Source organism: Mytilus edulis, chromosome 7 (assembly GCF_963676685.1).
Source record: "Mytilus edulis chromosome 7, xbMytEdul2.2, whole genome shotgun sequence".
NCBI classification, from domain to species: domain Eukaryota; kingdom Metazoa; phylum Mollusca; class Bivalvia; order Mytilida; family Mytilidae; genus Mytilus; species Mytilus edulis.
The window spans coordinates 28,696,034-28,714,936 of record NC_092350.1 but is presented as its reverse complement, the minus strand read 5'-3'; the positions used below and the strand labels follow the sequence as shown (position 1 = coordinate 28,714,936).

Below are 18,903 nucleotides of genomic sequence, written 5' to 3'. Positions count from 1 at the left end.
CTTTTTTGTGTGTATTAAAAGTGTTTATATTATTTCTGCTGTCTTTTGATATAGTTATCTCTACTTCTTTCATATAATTTATGATAGTTGCACGTGTTATATCTAGATATGTTCATAATATTCTTGAGTTTGGAAAGTGGACATCAAGTTTAAAATTTGATAGTTTCAGACGCACTATCAAAAAGACAAATTCAAGTAATTGAAAATGCTTTTTTTGATGTTTTTATGATGGTTTAAACATGTCTCTATGAAAGTTATATGCCCTATTAATTGTTTGAACAAGGCCCAGACAACTTCAGTATGAAAAGTTGTGAAATTGTTTAACTTATCCGGATAGGAATAAGGTGAATTCTCGAATCACTTCTTCTCAGAAGCGTCCGCTGTAAAATAATTGACAGTTTTAATACCAAGCATATACATGTTAGTTTTGCGGCAAATTCCCCACCATCACCCCTCGCACTTCCGAAATGGTGATGTGTGCCTTGGTCACATGTTATGTATTATAGATGTAGATAATAATGAATTAAATACAATTTTTACTAGTCACAAAATTAGTATCTGAGTTCTCTGGCAGTCCTCAATGAAACAACTATCTTGGCAGTCCTTTTCTCGGATGACCGATCATTTGTTTACACATTTGAAATTTCTTTTTCGATATATGTTTCGTGTGCAAATCGTTTCTTCGAGATTAGCCTGTAAGGTTGCAAAGTGAGCACACTGTAAGTATGCGTGTGTATGGGATCAACACGCCGATAGAAAGATAAGTTGAAGAATGAGTGCTGCTGGTGCTGTCTGACTCTGAGGCGGATCCAGGGGGTGGTCATCCGGTGTCGGTGACCACCCCCTGGGTTTGCAAAAATGGTGCACCATGTACCAAAAAATGGTGCACCTTGAACATTTTGAAAAATAAATTCGTCGATCAAATCAATTTGTCTATCGTAATCACCAGTCATAAAGTTGTCATTACTTACCTTAAGGCTAAATACATGTACCTTGACAGGTATGTTTATGTTCCAGGCCATATGAGTATTTGGACCGTACGCGTACGGTCCGGACCGTAAACGTATACTCATACGGTCCGACCATACGCGTACGGTCGGACCGTATAAGTATACGCGTACGGTCCAGTACGATCTGACAATACATGTTATTTGATCATATGGGTTAAATTGAAACAATCTTTATTTTTAGTTTTACAAATTGTTATTGATAATTTGTTACAATTAGATAGGTAAAATGAACAAACGAACAATTGAAATTAGGTATTTGTTTAATTGTATATATGAATCCTATTTTGGTACTCTCGCCCAAAGTGACACAATTCAAGTAACGTAATATTTTTAGCAATTTCATGTATGCAGTTCATGCATGTTCTTTTACATTTTTTTTTTTTTTTTTGGTAAAGTTGCTAAATATTTTAAAACAATTGAACTCCCACTTTATGTTTACTTCCGATATCTTCAATTTCAGCGTTCATAATACAATTAATGTACTACTGATCGACATGCTTAATACAAGAGATTAGCATATTTAATTAGCGTGAATTAAAAACAAGTTAGAATATAAAGTTTTAGTTTCAATTACAATTGAACTTTTTTATATTAATTTGATAGTTAAGTTATGTTGATCTGCTATATGCATTTGTATCTAATAAACCTGACCAACTTTTTAATAATAGTCGGACCGTACGCGTACGGTCCGACCGTATGAGACGTCGCGTACGGTGTTGGTGTTAGTTTTGGTAACGTTATTTGGACGTTATTTTTCATGCATTGTATAAATAACGTCGTTATACAGCATAATTTATATGAGCGGTTTGCTTGACTTGCTACGCATAGAACCGAAATGCAAAAGTGACACATATTTTTTTTTAAATACAGTTAAATTAAAACGGAAAAAATAATATTCATTTACATTAGTATCCCCTTGGAGCAAAGATATTTTCTCTTTCTTTTGATTGAAACAGGATATTAAAAAAAAGTTTAAACCACTGTCTTTTCTGCTGCTTTTTCTTTTAGTTTAAACATATTTATTTATAGTGGATTGGAAAACAAGTTATTACAACTTATATTAATCCGTTTCCACTTTGAGGGTGCGAATGCTTCCTTGTAGCCTTAGCCTGCTCTTTTCGAAATCTACAAGGGTGACTTTTATGTGCAAGAGATATTGCTCTCTCTTAATAAAACACGGGTCAGTCATTTATCGCCCCTTCCGACGGACTATCATTGTTTCACAAGACCATCATACTCGCAAATGGTGCATGTCAAGGGCTTATTCTTTTATCCGCTTTTGATAATTTCCGAAAATAAAATTTTTATTAGTTGAATCGTTTGTTTCATCGCCTGTATTAAATGGTAAAAGAATCAACAGTTGAAAGCAAATTCAAATTAACCACAATAAAATTAATTTAATAAAATTTGCCAATTTCATAAACAAAAAGAAATTTAATCTCAACTATGAACAAGAAAACAGATGGGCGCAGATAATTTTAGCGCAAAACTAGACATTAGAGCCCATTTTATAGAGCAGGATTAACCCGTACAGCTGTATTTTCGATAGCCCATTTTAGCGAAAACTTTCCTAGTTGAATAATACTAAAACCACGAGCATTAATTTATGCTGGTTTAATATTAAAGTTGTATGTATATATATGTTCACTTTGGTTCATCATGGAAATAAAAGTAGTTCTATAGTTGTCACTCAGCTATTTACGTTTTTCTTGATACTATCATCAAATTGCAAACAACAATAAATATAAAAATACAATGTATAGGCGAATGTGCACCACAATCTAGACAAGATAAAGAGAAAAGTCAGTTCCTACTGCAACTTTATCAACAGTATTGTACTGATTGTGCATGGGTTTTCTCTTCCAGATCTCGCGCATGGGTCTTTGTTTTTTAATGAAAAGTGTGCAAACAAAATAAATATTGAAACAAATATATAAAGAAAAATGCAAGGATGAACTTAAGGATGTTTTATTAATCCTTGTATGTGCCCATCGAAATTGATAAAGAAGCATGCCAGCATTTTTTATCCTTTCATGTTCCTATGTCCCTAGAAACACACTATCTATTCTTTCTGATTTGAAAATGTGCAATATAAATTGATCCTTTTTCTATTTTAATCGTTCGTTCTAAGACACCAGGTCCCATGTACTGAATAGATAACATTCAAACTAGTCCCCCAAACTGCCTCAAATAATAGATAAAAAGGGAGGGAAAGGATTTCAGAAACATTAAACCTGTTAAGAAAGTTTTGAATAAGCATTCAATGACATATTTGTCGCTGGACGTCAGATAAACAATGAATCAATACACAAAAAAATGCGCCAATTTGGGTTACGCAATGTTTCAACCAATCTTATTATTATAATTAAATCATACTATTGGTAGAGAAATTCACAATTTGTTAAATCAAATTGACAATTTGTTATTTCTAATTGATAATTTGTTATATCAAATTGATAATCTGTTATCTCAAATTGATAATTTGTTATACCAAATTGATAATCTGTTATGAGAAATAAAGTATTCGTATTCGTATTCGTTATATCAAATTTATTATTTGTTATATCAAATTCATAATTTGTTATATCAAATTCATAATCTGTTATATCAAATTCATAATTCGTTATATCAAATTGGAAAAAGTTAATTAGCATGGCACGTAAAGGCTTCAGCAATTTTCGACGTTAGGCACTACATGTCAAGTTTTACAGAACGTAACGTCAAAACAAGTAAAAATGCATGGTGTGACATTATGACTAGACAAAAGTAGTCGCTGACTGTGTCGTTAATACTTTCGACATGTGATCGAAAATGGGTTCAAAAAAAATCCCTGAACAGTAGATTTTAATGTTATGTAGTATTTTTTGTGCTATTATAATTTCAAATTTTCCCCCTTCAAAACTGTATAATATGACTTATCATACTTGTAACAAAAATGTAAAAAACGGTGTTTTGTGACATTTTGACTAGACAAAAACAAAAAGATCGTGTTTATTTTTTTTTTCAATATTTTCTCTTAAAACTTCGAGACAATTTTTTTTCATACACTTAAAAAAAAAGTTTTCACGTTTGAATAAAATTTCATATCGTAGAAAAGACTGCAACTGCCTATTACTTTTCATAAGACACTTTACAGATACGCCAAAACGTCAGAAAACTGCGAGTGTGACATTTCATAAAATGAACAATTTAGGACATAATTTAAACAATACTTACTAATTGAAGACATAAAAAGTTGTATATTTATTGTATAATTTTGACACAGGAAGGGTGGATATGTAAATTATGGTTTGGATCTACAGCATTCGTTCGAATTTTGAAGAGCTCCAAAAAATATGCGAGATTTGGGTTTTGTGACAGAAATACAAATTTCAAAAAATCATTAATTCTGCCACGATCTTTTGAAATGTTGTAACACAACTTTTTATTTTTTTTTCCTTATTATATACGGAATAAAAAGATCTTTCATTTTCGGAATAATCTATTTGAATTACCTTTAAAAATCACTCTTAACTTCACCCCTATCCATATTTTTTTTCAATTTTCGGCTTGACCACAAAACAAAGTGAACTTTTCGTCCTGGTCAGACGCGTCCAGTTAACGATGACGTCATAAATAAAACATACACCATTAACACCAAAGACTACTCTTGCTAGGAGTACAACCTTTTTTTAATAAGTTTAAAAATTGACAAGAATAACTTCAAAGCAACGCTGATCATATGTCGCGGTGTTACTTGTCTACACGCTCAAAATCAGTGTTATTAGGGATCATTCGAGTAACAAAATGAATAAAAGTATTGATTTTAAGGCATATTCCATTTCTACATTAAATTACGCACATTTTGATATATACATTTATATAGTTATCAATTCCGAAACTTCTAACAAATGCAATAAAGGCGAACTGGAAAGCAAAACCCGTATTATCACCAACACCGTACGCGACGTCATGAGTATTTTGAAAAAGTACGCATACGGTCCAGACCGTACGCGTACGGTCCAAATACTCATACGGTCTGGAACATTTATACAATAAACATGTAATCAACAATCGCTAATTACTTGGTCGATTTCTTTGATGTTAAGGTGTAAAAATGAAGAGACAGTCCTCAATCTTAGATGTTTTTAGCAGGTAATTTATACTTTTTTTACATTACGTTTATCTAAATTTTTAAAGTTTGTATAATAACTTTTCTCGACCAATAATATTTTTTTACTGTGATGCCAAAATTCAAAAATAATTTTAAAGTTTTAAAGTCACATACATATTCTATATTGAATAAATACCCCCGTTCCATCATCTGTTTGTCTAAAAGTTTCGTTCATTCCAATTTTTTAGTAACTTATACCCTCTTTCCTTCAGGAAACGTCACAAATCAGCCCCCTCTGAAGTACCAACGACTTGTAATGGATCTAGCATTGATACGAATAAAAGTGATCAGATTAAGGAAACAACCCCCGACTTACATATAAGTACAAACGACATTGGTTTTGTAAAACAATCAACACGTAAATTAACAAACGAAGAGAAATTTAATTTGATAAGAAATCATTTCCAACCTGGAATAAACTATATCTTTCCTATAAAAAAAATATGCAGGAAAGAACAGACTGTTTCAGCTGAATTGGCTAAATCGCTATGATGGGCTAGTGTACTCACCTTCACAAGAAGGAGCTTACTGCATATACTGTGCTCTGTTTGGGGTTGATAGTTTGGGAACATTATCATGCAAACCACTAACAGATATGGCACATGCCTTAACGATCATTTCGGCCGTGATGAGAAATCATGTAAAAAAAATTCATACTGAAGCTAGAGCAAAAGCTCAACTTTTTCTTGACAACATTGAGCAAAGGACTACTGATATTCAAACATTTATTGATAAAGCAATGAATGAACGTATAAAAGCAAACAGAACTGTTTTGAAATCTATATGCAAGTGTGTTTTGCTTTGTGGCAAACAGAATCTTCCTATAAGGGGCCATAAAAAAATTAAATTTAAGTTTTCAAAAGGTGACCACCCCCTAATAAATTCCTGGATCCGCCGCTAGTGCATATTTAATTTAAGGTACCTGAGTAACCTATCGTTTTACATGGGCTGAGCCAGTGCTCCATATATCTCATACAGATTTCATCCAATTTCCTGTTTCATACACATTTCTCGGTGGTAATTTATGATTTCCGTGTGAATCTTTTATAAATCTACATCGTATACAAATGTATGCTTTGTAAAGAAGATGATATAGAAACACTTTAACAGACAATACAGATACTGACCTATTTTTCATTCGACATCTTGGGATGACCGTGAATGCAGTTACGGTCATTAGCTTTACCCCAGTGTATATGTTACTCCGTTATGATACTTTCAATTGACGTAGTAAAAAGTCAAGTGAAGTCTGAAATTTTTAAGTATACTTACTCTTGCCTTTGTAATTCTTGTATGTTTTTAAATTTTGGTTCATGTATATGTTTTGAAGTTTATTTATGGCGTCCATTTTCACTAAACTAGTACATATTTTTATTAGGGGCCAATTGATGCCCATTTCCTAGTGCGGGATTTCCTCGCTGCTTTGAAGACCCATTGGTGGCCGTCTGCTATTATCTGCTCTTTGGTCGGATTGTTTTCTCTTTGACACATTTTCCCATTTCCATTCTCAATTTTACAGTATACTACTAATCACAACATTGATTGTTGGCCGAATTATTCTTCTTATTCTCCCATACATTTATAATATGGAGTCACTGTGTATGAATTTTCAATATTTTTTAATAAAGTACTTTTAAAAGCTGAGAGTATAACTATTCTTTCCTTTCATAATTCCAGAAGACTATGATTGTATTGGCATTTGGAGTTCTTTGCATACAAAGTAAGTTCAATTTTAATATTTATTGTGATTAAATGTTTGAAACAATGCCATCGTTATCAAAGAAGAGCTGAAGACCTAGCCAAAGCACCTCTTGTTACTACGTCTGCCTTATACAGTGTAAACAAGACATTTCGCGAATTCCAACACATAAAGCTACTTGATATGGTTAACGATAATAAAGAATAATAAAAAAAAAACACACATTTATTTAAAAACAAGACGGTGAACTGTAAAATAAAACTCATATGCATTTGTAAAATAATTATAGTTAATCGATTGAAAACTAATAATAAAAAAAACGGAAACTAAACCTGTAGTGGTACTGTACGGAAGACAAGATAATAACTCGTGCGCGCAAGTTATGTAACTTGTGCGGATAAGATAGTAACTCGTGCGCGCAAGTTTGTAACTCGTGCGCGCAAGTTATGTAACTTGTGCGCACAAGATAGTAGCTCGTGCGCGCAAGTTGTATTTATTATTTTGCGTGGCACTCCAGGGCTTCCGTAGTACTGAATAGAATTTAATATTTGTACGTTATATTACAGCTGCATTTGCTAATACAGAAGATTGTTCCGGTTGGCGATTTGAGAGTCAATATAGGGCAGATTGGTACGATGCAAGAACCCGCTGTACCAATCTGGATGGAGAACTTTGGAGACCGACTTACTACATTTGGTATTGTGCATTAAGTTTAATCAGAAGGTATTTTTTATCTACATAGCAAATTTAGATCAACATGAACCTGATGAAAACCGGGGGTTATCTTTGTGTGCCCTCTTAAGATTAAGTAGATTCACAACAAAATGTGACACCTGAGTGTCGAACGTTTAAATGCAGATTTGGTGACATGTTCTGAATTATGACGAAAAACCGGCGACAGAAATCGATACAATTACAATTTGGAAATTAGTATGGCGTTCATTATCACTGGACTAGTATATATTTGTTTATGGGCCAGCTGAGGGACGCCTCCGGGTGCGGGAATTTCTCGCTACATTGAAGACCTGTTGGTGACCCTCTGCTGTTGTTTTTTATTTGGTCGGGTTGTTGTCTCTTTGACACATTCCCCATTTCCATTCTCAATTTTATTAAAATAAAAATTTAGATCACCATCACGCATAATGTTTCCATTGAGCTCTGCCGTGTCTTAACTCACAAGTAGCATAATTATACAGTTAAAGATCGTTAAGTGCTAAGTTTCAGATCAGATCTGAAAATTTGCCATTTGTGTCCCATTCCTGTTTGTAACAATAACGATAATTTTGATTTGCATGGCACGTTGCCTCTTATGTCTCTTAGATAAAATAGTAGCCGGCTGAAGTCGAGAATTCGAAGTCACGGATATCGAAGGTTTTGTTTTGTGTACTATTGTTTGTCTGTGGGTGGTTTTTTTTTTGGCCGTGGCGTTATCAGTTTATTTTCGACTAATGAGTTTGAATGTCTATTTTGTATCTTTCGTCTCTCTTTCATATGCTTGCATATATATGTTATTAAAAAAACTACAACCAAGACAAGGAAGAGATTATACTCTCTCAAACAACATATTCAAGTAGAGTCTGTTTCCAACTATCTTGTCAAACAACCATTGTTATTTACTGGGATTCAAACTTTATTCATGTAAACAAAGGCATTTACAGAAGCAAGTTTTTTTTACCACCGGCAGTGCGATATAAATGCTAACCCTAGTTAAGATATCAAATCAATTATACCGATCAGACCGTAGGTCAGAAAGATTACGACAGTCAGAAACATTTCACATACAATAATGTGATCATGGCAAGTGTATGTTGTAGATCAGAAACGGCTGTTTTCTTGACTTCTGTTAAGTGATATTTAGAATTGCAGCAGGACAGCTCATTCATTTCTGGACATGGCTCATTTAACATTTGTCCTAGAGGCGCCCCGATGTTACAGCTGTTTTATGTTCCCAATTTATATATTGGTATGTCCTAAATGATGCTGGATTAAAGCACGCTACATGTGGTACACACACACTTGACCACCACTCTATGCCTATCACAACATGTTGGATGTCCGAGGCTTAACACTCATATTCGCAATATGTTTATAGGATTCGTAGCTTTAGAATTTTGTCGTATTCTAGAAAGGGGGACATAGAAATCTAAATTCTGAAGTACTGAACATCAGATGACCACAAGTTCTTGTGGATGTTCCGACAACACTAGTCTCAGAAAAGAAATGTCTCTACACCTGAAAGTGAGCTCGAGGTTAATGTACAGAAATATTTTTTTCTTGACAAGTTCGTGCGTGGATGATAAATTGATGACAGGGAACTCATCCTCATCGTAATGAGTGATACAAATCAATATACTCTGGTTGTTTGTTATATATTATATTAAAACTTGTATATTACAGTTACATGAATATATAATTTTCGTGCATTTGTATATTATACTATTCTAATATATTGATAATAGTGCAGTGCAAGTGCATTGTTGACACGTCACTCTTTTGTAATAATTCAATTTTTCTAATAGAATGGATTTTTGTAGGCATTCGTATTATCCCGCAATCTTTTTTTAATCATCCATGCAAAGTTATCGTTCCTTGAGATTGCAAACGTTCTTGAGCTATTCTACCGCATGCGTGTGCATAGATATTTATGATTTTTTACTTACATGTATATACATTTTAAATTAATGTTGAACAAATTTAATAATATTAATTTATCTTCTTTAAAATGTATTTGATGAGAATTCATCGAAGAAATGAATTTGTAACAAGCGATAATAAATGATAATTTGCACTTGATGATGTCTACGTATTCATAGATCGGTCAAAAACCCAAAACAAATATTACGTAATGGAAATCTAGGTAATAGCAGTACACCGGAATGCCCCACGGTCATCCGCTGTAAAAAAAAAAAAAAAAAAAAAAAAAGGATTTTATATATATATATATATGCGAAAGCAAATTTACAGATCTAACATTGTTGGGTTGATGTTTAGACGAGTTGTATATACATAATGTACACAGCCATGTGTCACCATCATTGCTGGTGATCCGATGGATACATCTGTTGTAGAGTTGTCACTGACTCAGACGTACTTATAAATATAATTATTTTCTGTGACTGTATCTTGCATTAATTGGTAGGATCCTTTACTATAGATAATTGAGCTGATCTGTAACAATAACATCTCCATGCCTTATATATCATGTACTGTAGTACGACGCTAGATTAAAACTGACGAGGAAAGGTAAGACACGGCCTATATATATCTTTATACATCTCGTCTAAACATCAACCCAATAATGTTAGATCTGTAAATTTGCTTTCGCAACTTTTTTTGTTCTTCCCTCACCGGGATTCAAACCCATGCTACTGGGATATCGTGACATCAAATCGCCTGCACTGTAGCCGTCCCGCTAGACCACACGACCACCTGGGCTTCACAAAAATAAAGCTTTCAGTGGCCGTGTCTTACCTTTCCTCGTCAGTTTTAATCTAGCGTCGTACTACAGTACATGATATATAAGGCATGGAGATGTTATTGTTACAGATCAGCTCAATTATCTATAGTAAAGGATCCTACAAATTAATGCAAGATACAGTCGCATTAAATAATTATATTTATAAGTACGTCTGAGTCAGTGACGACTCTACAACAGATGTATCCATCGGATCACGAGCAATGATGGTGATACATGGCTGTGTACATTATGTATATACATCTCGTCTAAACATCAACCCAACAATGTTAGATCTGTAAATTTGCTTTCGCAAATTTTTTGTTCCTCCCTCACCGGGATTCGAACCCATGCTACTGAGATATCGTGACACTAAATCGCCTGCACTGTAGCCGTCCCGCTAGACCACAATATCTTTATACATATATTTTTTATGTTCTGTATTGATATATAATTGATTTTAAGGATATTAATGTTTGTTTATTGTTTGTGTGCTGATGACAATCCAGATTTTGGATTTTATTTCAATAAGATCTTTGATTTTTCTTTAACCACTTGGGACCAATATTGTTTCCGGGATTTGCTAAACTTTCCATGTACGAACATATGTATTCCAGCCAAGGGTCAGAACCTGGTATTTACGTTTCCATAATACTAAAAGTCTTTTGAAGTCTAAATTACTACTTAAAGCTACGTATGTTTAGTGCTATTGTTATATTTCTTATTTTGCAAATTCGGAAATGTTATAGATATATTTTGAAATTCCGAATTTGCAAAATAAGAAATATAACACTATGTTAAACTATCCTGCATAAAGAAAATGTGCGATAAATTAGTAAAAAAAAGTACATGATATCAAACATGTTGTTTTGAAAAATGAGTTATTAAATTTATTATATTGAGTAGCTGATCTTGAGTCAATTTGTTTGGTGTTGAATACACAAAACTTTCTTTTTTGTCGCTAGTATTTCATGTCGCGAATTCAACGTGTTTCAAATGTATAACCAAAACTAAAGTTTTCACTTTCATTGCGGTATTATATCTGGTTATATTAACAAGAACATATAGATCATATTGTTCTACGTATAGTTTTGACTGCCGTTGACGACTGAAATAATCTCAGTGTATACATATTTTCGAATCGATTGATATATGATATAGCTGACGATTATTAATTCATAATTCGGACTTTGGTCACCGGCCTACAAGGAGAACCACCGACCCTTGTCAATTAAGATTGGAGTTTAAAGTATAACCACGTGCGGGGTTTGAACACACATGCATATTCATCCATATTGACAGGCAACCGGAACCCATCAGTTCGTTCGAGAATTTTTTTGAACTTAAAACTTTACATATTCAAGAGCAATAGACATACATGTACGAGAGCTGTAAAAGGAATAGCCGAAGCCGCCTTATGAAACATACTTTAATTTTGATTTTCTTCTATGTACACAAGATATATTTTGTAACAAATAGCAATGGGATTCATTCCGAAATATAAATATTCTATGTGAATAACGATTTTCTTTCTATGTAGATTTAGAACCGTATTCTATTTGTTAAACTACATGTATATATCACTTAATATGTAAGTTTACATAATAATGTTTTGTTTTAAAACTATTGTATTTATTTTCCAAACGATTTATCCATAGACTTGCTTCAAGCAAACATTAACCTATATTAGAATTCTTAAATGAAGTGCACTAAGAATTGTGAATAAAGTTGAACCGTCACTAGACGAACCGTATGTAAATAGCTTTCAAACTGAAACTACGGTTATCACAAATAATATGAACATAACATTTTCATTCATCACGTTGAACGGAATGTATTCCCTCTTTTATTTAAAAGTACTTATTTTTTCTATGATTTGTTTTTGGTAAAGCATTAATGCCGGCTACATCTGGACTGGTGCAAATCGATATTCGGAAAAACATAGTTGGAAATGGACTGATAGTTCAAGCGTTTCCGGTACCAATTGGATTGAAGGTAATATAAACACCGGGAAGTAGTAAGCTGTAGGCAGACTGTTAAATTGATATCATGAAAGACCATAATAATATGAAACATGATTTCGTAGCACTTAGTTGAAGTGGTTGCAGTTGTTGTTGGTTTTTCTTTTTCTGTTGTGTTGTAAAAAACCTTTAATATGAATGTTCAAATAGAGTTTACATTTACTGCAAAAATACATTATTATTAGTTGGATATCAAATTCCGTGGATTTCGTGGATACAGGGAAACCAAACATTTAAATGTTCAACGAATTGCAAATATGCTATATATATGATTATATGCAGACTTTTGGAAAACAACGAAATAACATATCTATGAATATGCAAGTTTTCCTAAATCCACGAAAACTGGTACCAACAATAATAAATGAATCCACAGTATACAACATAGTTATATTCGTGATATAATTCTTAACATAGTGACATGTATGAACCCATGGTAATAAAGGATCATTTACTATCATGAGATTGATTATAGGTGAACCTAATGATTCCGGCGATGAAGACTGTGTAGTAGCCAATGATAGAGGCTGGAATGATGAGCATTGTATGGATATATTCATGTTTGTATGCCAGTGGCGTAAGTATTAGATTGTTTAATCGATGATTATTATAGAAATCTTGACCCCTTCTTTTCTAAAACCGAACAAAAAAAACATGGTTTTTTTTTTCATAAATACCTAGTTATTTTAAAATAATATGTGTTAACATGAATAAATAACTAAAATAAAATTTCATCAAGATTTTATGTAAAACGCAATCATGAAGTTTTAAAAAAAAAATCACGGCGATACAGTGATTATCCGTTGTATCTTTAACCTTCTGTATAGGAGAACCACACCAGTGTCTTCATAGGCACCATTATGTCTAACAGTAAATATCCTCCACCTGCGTGCTTTATGCATAGTACAGTAACAGTTCATTACTATTGAATTTTGGTTTTATATACACGTTATTTACACAGTGTTCATTTTCCGTATCGGAGTTGTTGGATTATTACACCTTTACGTTTTTCTTGTCCTTTTTCCATTCTTTTGACAGGAAACTATATCTGGTGGTGTGCAACAAAAAGAGCAGTCGGCGGCTACAGTATTCGATTTTGGCCATTAATTTTGTGTCCAATTTCAGATTTTCCCGCTGCACTGTAATGTCCAGAAGAATGGTTGTGTTCTATTTTTCAGCACTGTGTCTATTATTTTGGTGACTTCTGGCAGCACTGTTATTCCTCTGTAATTTCCTGCATCATTCCTACTTCCTTTGTTTTTGAAAATTGGTGTGAGGAGTCCGATTTTTAGAAGATGTGGCACATATCCTTGTTGGAATATTTCATTAATTATGCTTTGGAGCACGATAACCATGATTTCTCCCGCGTTAACGATATGTACGATTGTGATGCCATAATAGTCAGCAGATTTACCATTGTTGATATTTTTGATTGATTTTGAAATTTCTTCACTTGATGCATCAGGAATGTTCTTGCCTTTGACCAGTTGATTTATTATATGAATTTCATGTTCAACATTTTGATGATAGTCGTTGTCAATGTTAATGTTTTCATCGTATGTTGCTAGTGTGCGGAAATGTTCCTTGAAACCAACTAGTATGTTTTCATCTCCAGAATAGCAGTGTCCATTCACATTCAAGTCCATTATAATTTCTCCGCCTTTTTAAGGGTATTTCTGACTAGCTATTGAATAGTTTCATATTTCTGGTTTTAGTTTCAATGATCAGCTCTTTTTCTTCCTCTCCTCTTTTTGCAATTTCTACCCGGACTGTTTTTCGAAATTGTTGTTTTGTACGTCGCTTCTCCAGGAAAAGGACGTTATCTAGATCTTCATGTTTTCTAGAATTTACCCACGCATTGTAGCTATTCTGCATCTCCTTTAGATTATCACATAATGTATATTGTAAATCTTGATCACGGATTAAAGCTGGTATCATTGATTGTTGCATAAAAGCAGTTGCATTAATGCAAAATTTGTGACAACTATTTTTTAAATTTCGTTATCACGACTGATAACCAATCTAATGATCACATTATCACGAATTAAATACGTGATTTATGATTGGCGATGACGAAACAATTCTTGATTACGATTTGATCCGTGACTTCATTTTTTAAATTGGTGATCTCTATTTCAACTTATCTTTTTGGGAGGTTCTAGGTGAAATAATGTAGTCTCATTATAGCAGAAAAACTTAGAAAAAAACATTCTGTCTAATATGTCTCCATTTATGAGAAGATTCATCTAATTAAAATATAACATACGTTAATTTCTGATGAACATATATTGACGTTCGAAAGACGAAATTTTCGTATCAAACGAACTTGAATTAAACGCTAAGTTCGACTCATATAGAGATCTACAGCAGGTTTTAGAGCAGTTTTAAAACGACAGTTCAACTGCGGAAACGTGATTCCTGAACTAATAAAATCACGAAAACCAGAGCACCTAACAAAAAATTTATAATCTAGTCTATGGTTCAAGGACAATAACTTTAAACTCGCCATGACATGGTTTCAAGTTCATGTCTAGACAAACTAGTTAATATAGAATGATAAAGAAATACAGATGATGCATGGAAATCTATCGACAGCATTTATTGTATGAAAGTTGAATTAAATTCATATATTTTTGACAAAGTGATGCAGACGCAAAATAAACAAGTGTTATTTGATGTTTATGTCTGCAGTGGCAGCATCTTTCTTGTTCAAGACTAAAGAATGCACCAAAAGCAAGGCACTGGTTCTGTAACACTTGTAAAATATTTTGAGGTTGCTGAATGTTACTTTTTATTTCAAAACTAATAGAACTCTATTTTTATTTAAAGTTTTAATTATTATGTCGTTTTTTTTAAATGGGTTTGCATGCTTTGTTTGATGTGAAATGTATTATATATAAATACTAATTTTAGTATTTATGCTTTGTTGTAAAGTATTTAAAAAAATAACATACCATTTAGAGACTTCTTATAAAGTAAAGAATATCAATTTTGATATACACGTTCTGTAAAGAAGACGTATTTGCTTTAATAGTGATATTCTTATTAAAGTCTTTTTCTATATTTTTTTTCTATTCTTAATTGATATACAGAAAATCTGAATTTAGACCGGCAACAAAGTAAAACTCTATATATATTGCTATTTTGCTGGAGCCGGCAAAATAGCACCAAATGAGGCTATTCTGCTGGAGCTGACAAAAAAGCACCAAGGAGGCTATTTTGCCGGAGCCGGTAAAATAGCAACTGCCAATTAAAATACAGACAATTCTATCTTCCCTTACTTTCAGCTATATGTGGCGGTCGGACAAATCAAAATGGAGCATGTAATGAAAAAGCAGACTATAATGATCGGATTATCTACAGACATAGATCGTCACGAAATAGTGGCGAAGGAAAATGTACTTCACCAGGAAAATGTGAATTTTGCGAGGATGGTTTTTTTGCCAATTATGGCTATTGTTCAAGTACGTTCTTATTAAATAAGATTTTTGGCGCAAAGTATCCTCATTAATAAGATATATTCAAAAATAAAATGGAACGTCTTGTTGAATAAAACTGAGAATGGAAATGGGGAATCTGTCAAAGAGACAACAACCCGACCATAGAGAAGACCATTTTGTGTCGTTGCAGCCTACGTTATAAAGTGGGTGATAGAATAATACAGACAAAATACGTCTGATTTTCGTAGACGGATTTATAAACAAACTCCCGTAAATCGACTTCAAATAAAACATGTGCTACAATTGACAAGTGAATTTGTAAGGACTGAAATTTTAATTTCTGCGTCAGTGACCCGTCATGAAATTCAATGTATATGTATAAGAAGATGTGGTATGAGTAAAAATAAGACAACTTCCCATGCAAGTCACAATTTGTAAAAGTAGACCATTATGAGTCAAAGTACGGCCTTCAACATAGAGCCATGGCTCACAACGAACAACAAATTACAAAAAAACTAGTGTAAAACCATTCAAACCGGAAACTAACCGTATAATCTATATAAAAACGAGGAGAAACAAAAAGCACTTATGAACCACATCAACAAACGACGACCACTGCACACTAGGTTCCTGACTTAGGACAGGTGCAAACAAATGCAGCTGGTTTCGACGTTTGAATAGGCGCCAAGTTTCACCCAACCCTAAACAATAGTGAAAAATCACAACATACGTCTTAAAAAAGGAGTTTTGTTAAGAAAATGTGACTGTACCTATACAATTCAATTATTAAAACAGAATATCACATCCTTATTTTTACGGTGATGTTGTTTACAAAGCCCGATTACTAAGACATGATCCATCGAATTAACATAGCAATAAAATCTTCAAATAGTGTTTTGATCGATAATTACACCGATGTAGCTTAAAGGCGGAGAAGACATGCATATTCAAAATTTCATTGACAGTCCTATTTCATAATTGTGCTTTATGAGTTTGTGTTTTTCAAATTTAATCTTTGCATACCAAGAATTTTCTAATGTCAAATGGTAGACCATCATTTAACATATTTTTTTATTTTTTGGGGATTTAAACCACTTGGAAATGAAACATGTTTTTTATAAGACTAGTTTCTGCTAAGATTATTTTGTACATTTGTGTATAATTCAAGTATTCTGTCATTTAATTTTTTTTCTCTTATATTCACCTCTCTTGATGAAAAATAATCACATGCAGGCTGTAAAATAAGAAATATATTTTACAATTCAACTAAATAATGTTAAGAAAATTCTTACAAATACAAACACTGTCTGTGTTCACTTGGATGATTCATAAATAGGATAATTTTGATATTCCTCCACTCTCAACAGTTACATTTTAATTATTTAAATATTGAAATTTAACTGTCTCAAGTGGAGAAATATCGTAAAACACTTGTTGCAGTTGTGGAATCTATATGTACGCATCTATGCATGTTCTGATTTAATCAATACACATATATAAAAAACAAATAACAAACAGTTGAAATTTAAACTGATAATGACCTAATACAATCAAATTGCGTTAGATTCAATAACATTGACCGGTCTACATCATGATAAGAGATAGGAATAAACTGGGTAGGGTGCAAATGACAGATGTTTTCACTTTTTTTGTAATAATGAATAAAGATTTGTCAACAAAATTGCCCTAATTTCAAAAACATAGCGTATTAAATGCAATAGAAAGTTTTGGCATTAAAAATCGACATAAATATTTAGTTCATACAGAACATTCTACCTTTCAAAACATTTAATGATTTACAAATAAAACATGTATACAAAGCAAAATCATTTCTTAAAACACAGAAGACGTTTTATTCTGATTTGTTTAGTGTTTAGTATGGACATGTCTGTTGAAATGAACCGTGGTATAGAAAACATCGAATACCCTCACAAAATGCTATCACACGCTATAACTGAAATAATTTTTATACAGTTTTAAATGTCGTACGTCAGTATCATGCATATTGCTTTCAGCTGGTAAAATATGCATTCATCTCTTACTCATACTCATCTTGCTTTACTTTATATCGACAAAATTCAAACAAACTATTTAAAAGTTAAATTTTACATAAGCCAAAAAATGTAAGGGGAAATGACGTAATGCATCCCCAAAAAATAAGATAAAGATGCTGTATCACACATTCACCAAACTAACCGCTAGAAGTTGATAATATCAGGTTTTTTTAAATTAAACATGAGAGATGGAGGTTATGCAACAAAAACAGTGGCATTGTTGAGCACATTGAACAAGCTATACTAAAACTGTTCTATGACGTTGGTTAATACAGAGTATCTAATACTTTGCAAAATTTAATTTTATATTCTACTATTTTTTTTAAAGTTTGTCCAAAGATTGACCACTGCAACCATAGACGATGCAGTGGATACTCTGACAACCATTGTGTATTCTGTGTAGGATCGATCAAGACAATGAAACATTGGGAAGCATACACTTTATCGTCTGATAAAAGGCATTGCAATAGTGTATGTTTTAGATAAAAGGAGTGGTTTAATTTATTTGAATGTATACCTTTATAGTTTGCTGTTCGCTTTGAGCCAAGGTTCCGTGTTGGAAACCGTATTTTGAACTACAAAAGTTTATTTTAATAATTGTTACTTGGAAGGAGAGTTGTCTCATTGGCACTGATATCACATCTTCGTATATCTACATTTGAAATGTAACTATGTTAGGATTGTAAATATGTGTCTTTGTAAAAAATAATTTTATTTAATAAGAAAATTAATATTCTTTTTTTTTAATTTCCTCAATGTCTCCCGTAATTTCAGAGGCTTGTTCATGGAGATCTGACAGTACTAGATGCTATCCTGGGTCCTGTGGTGAACAACTGGCATCAAAATGCAGATGTACAAAAGGCTTTTCGGGAAATCATTGTGATGAAAGTAAGAGTTTTAGAATTATAGTTTTTAATGCGTTATAAAGTGTGTGCACTTTTCTGGTCTGTCTGAGTCCTATATCCTATTTGCCAATTCTTAGTATTTTCAATATGTTGAATCACTTTAAAACATTTTTCTTCGCACTTTTCTCACAAACTGATGAACGGAACTTCTTCATATTTAACCTAAA

The 18,903-nt window shown here is 32.7% G+C and overlaps 1 protein-coding gene across 1 annotated transcript in view; it reads left to right on the top strand.

Moving 5' to 3' along the window:
- The window catches only part of LOC139481185 (uncharacterized), a 98,736-nt gene that overhangs the window by 1,357 nt on the left and 78,476 nt on the right, over positions 1-18,903 (top strand). The window contains exons 3-9 of the mRNA XM_071264343.1: positions 6,841-6,883; positions 7,429-7,585; positions 12,208-12,311; positions 12,813-12,914; positions 15,625-15,801; positions 18,160-18,300; positions 18,606-18,719. Coding sequence (XP_071120444.1) covers positions 6,841-6,883; positions 7,429-7,585; positions 12,208-12,311; positions 12,813-12,914; positions 15,625-15,801; positions 18,160-18,300; positions 18,606-18,719 — 838 coding nt within the window. The remainder of the gene's footprint in view (positions 1-6,840; positions 6,884-7,428; positions 7,586-12,207; positions 12,312-12,812; positions 12,915-15,624; positions 15,802-18,159; positions 18,301-18,605; positions 18,720-18,903) is intronic.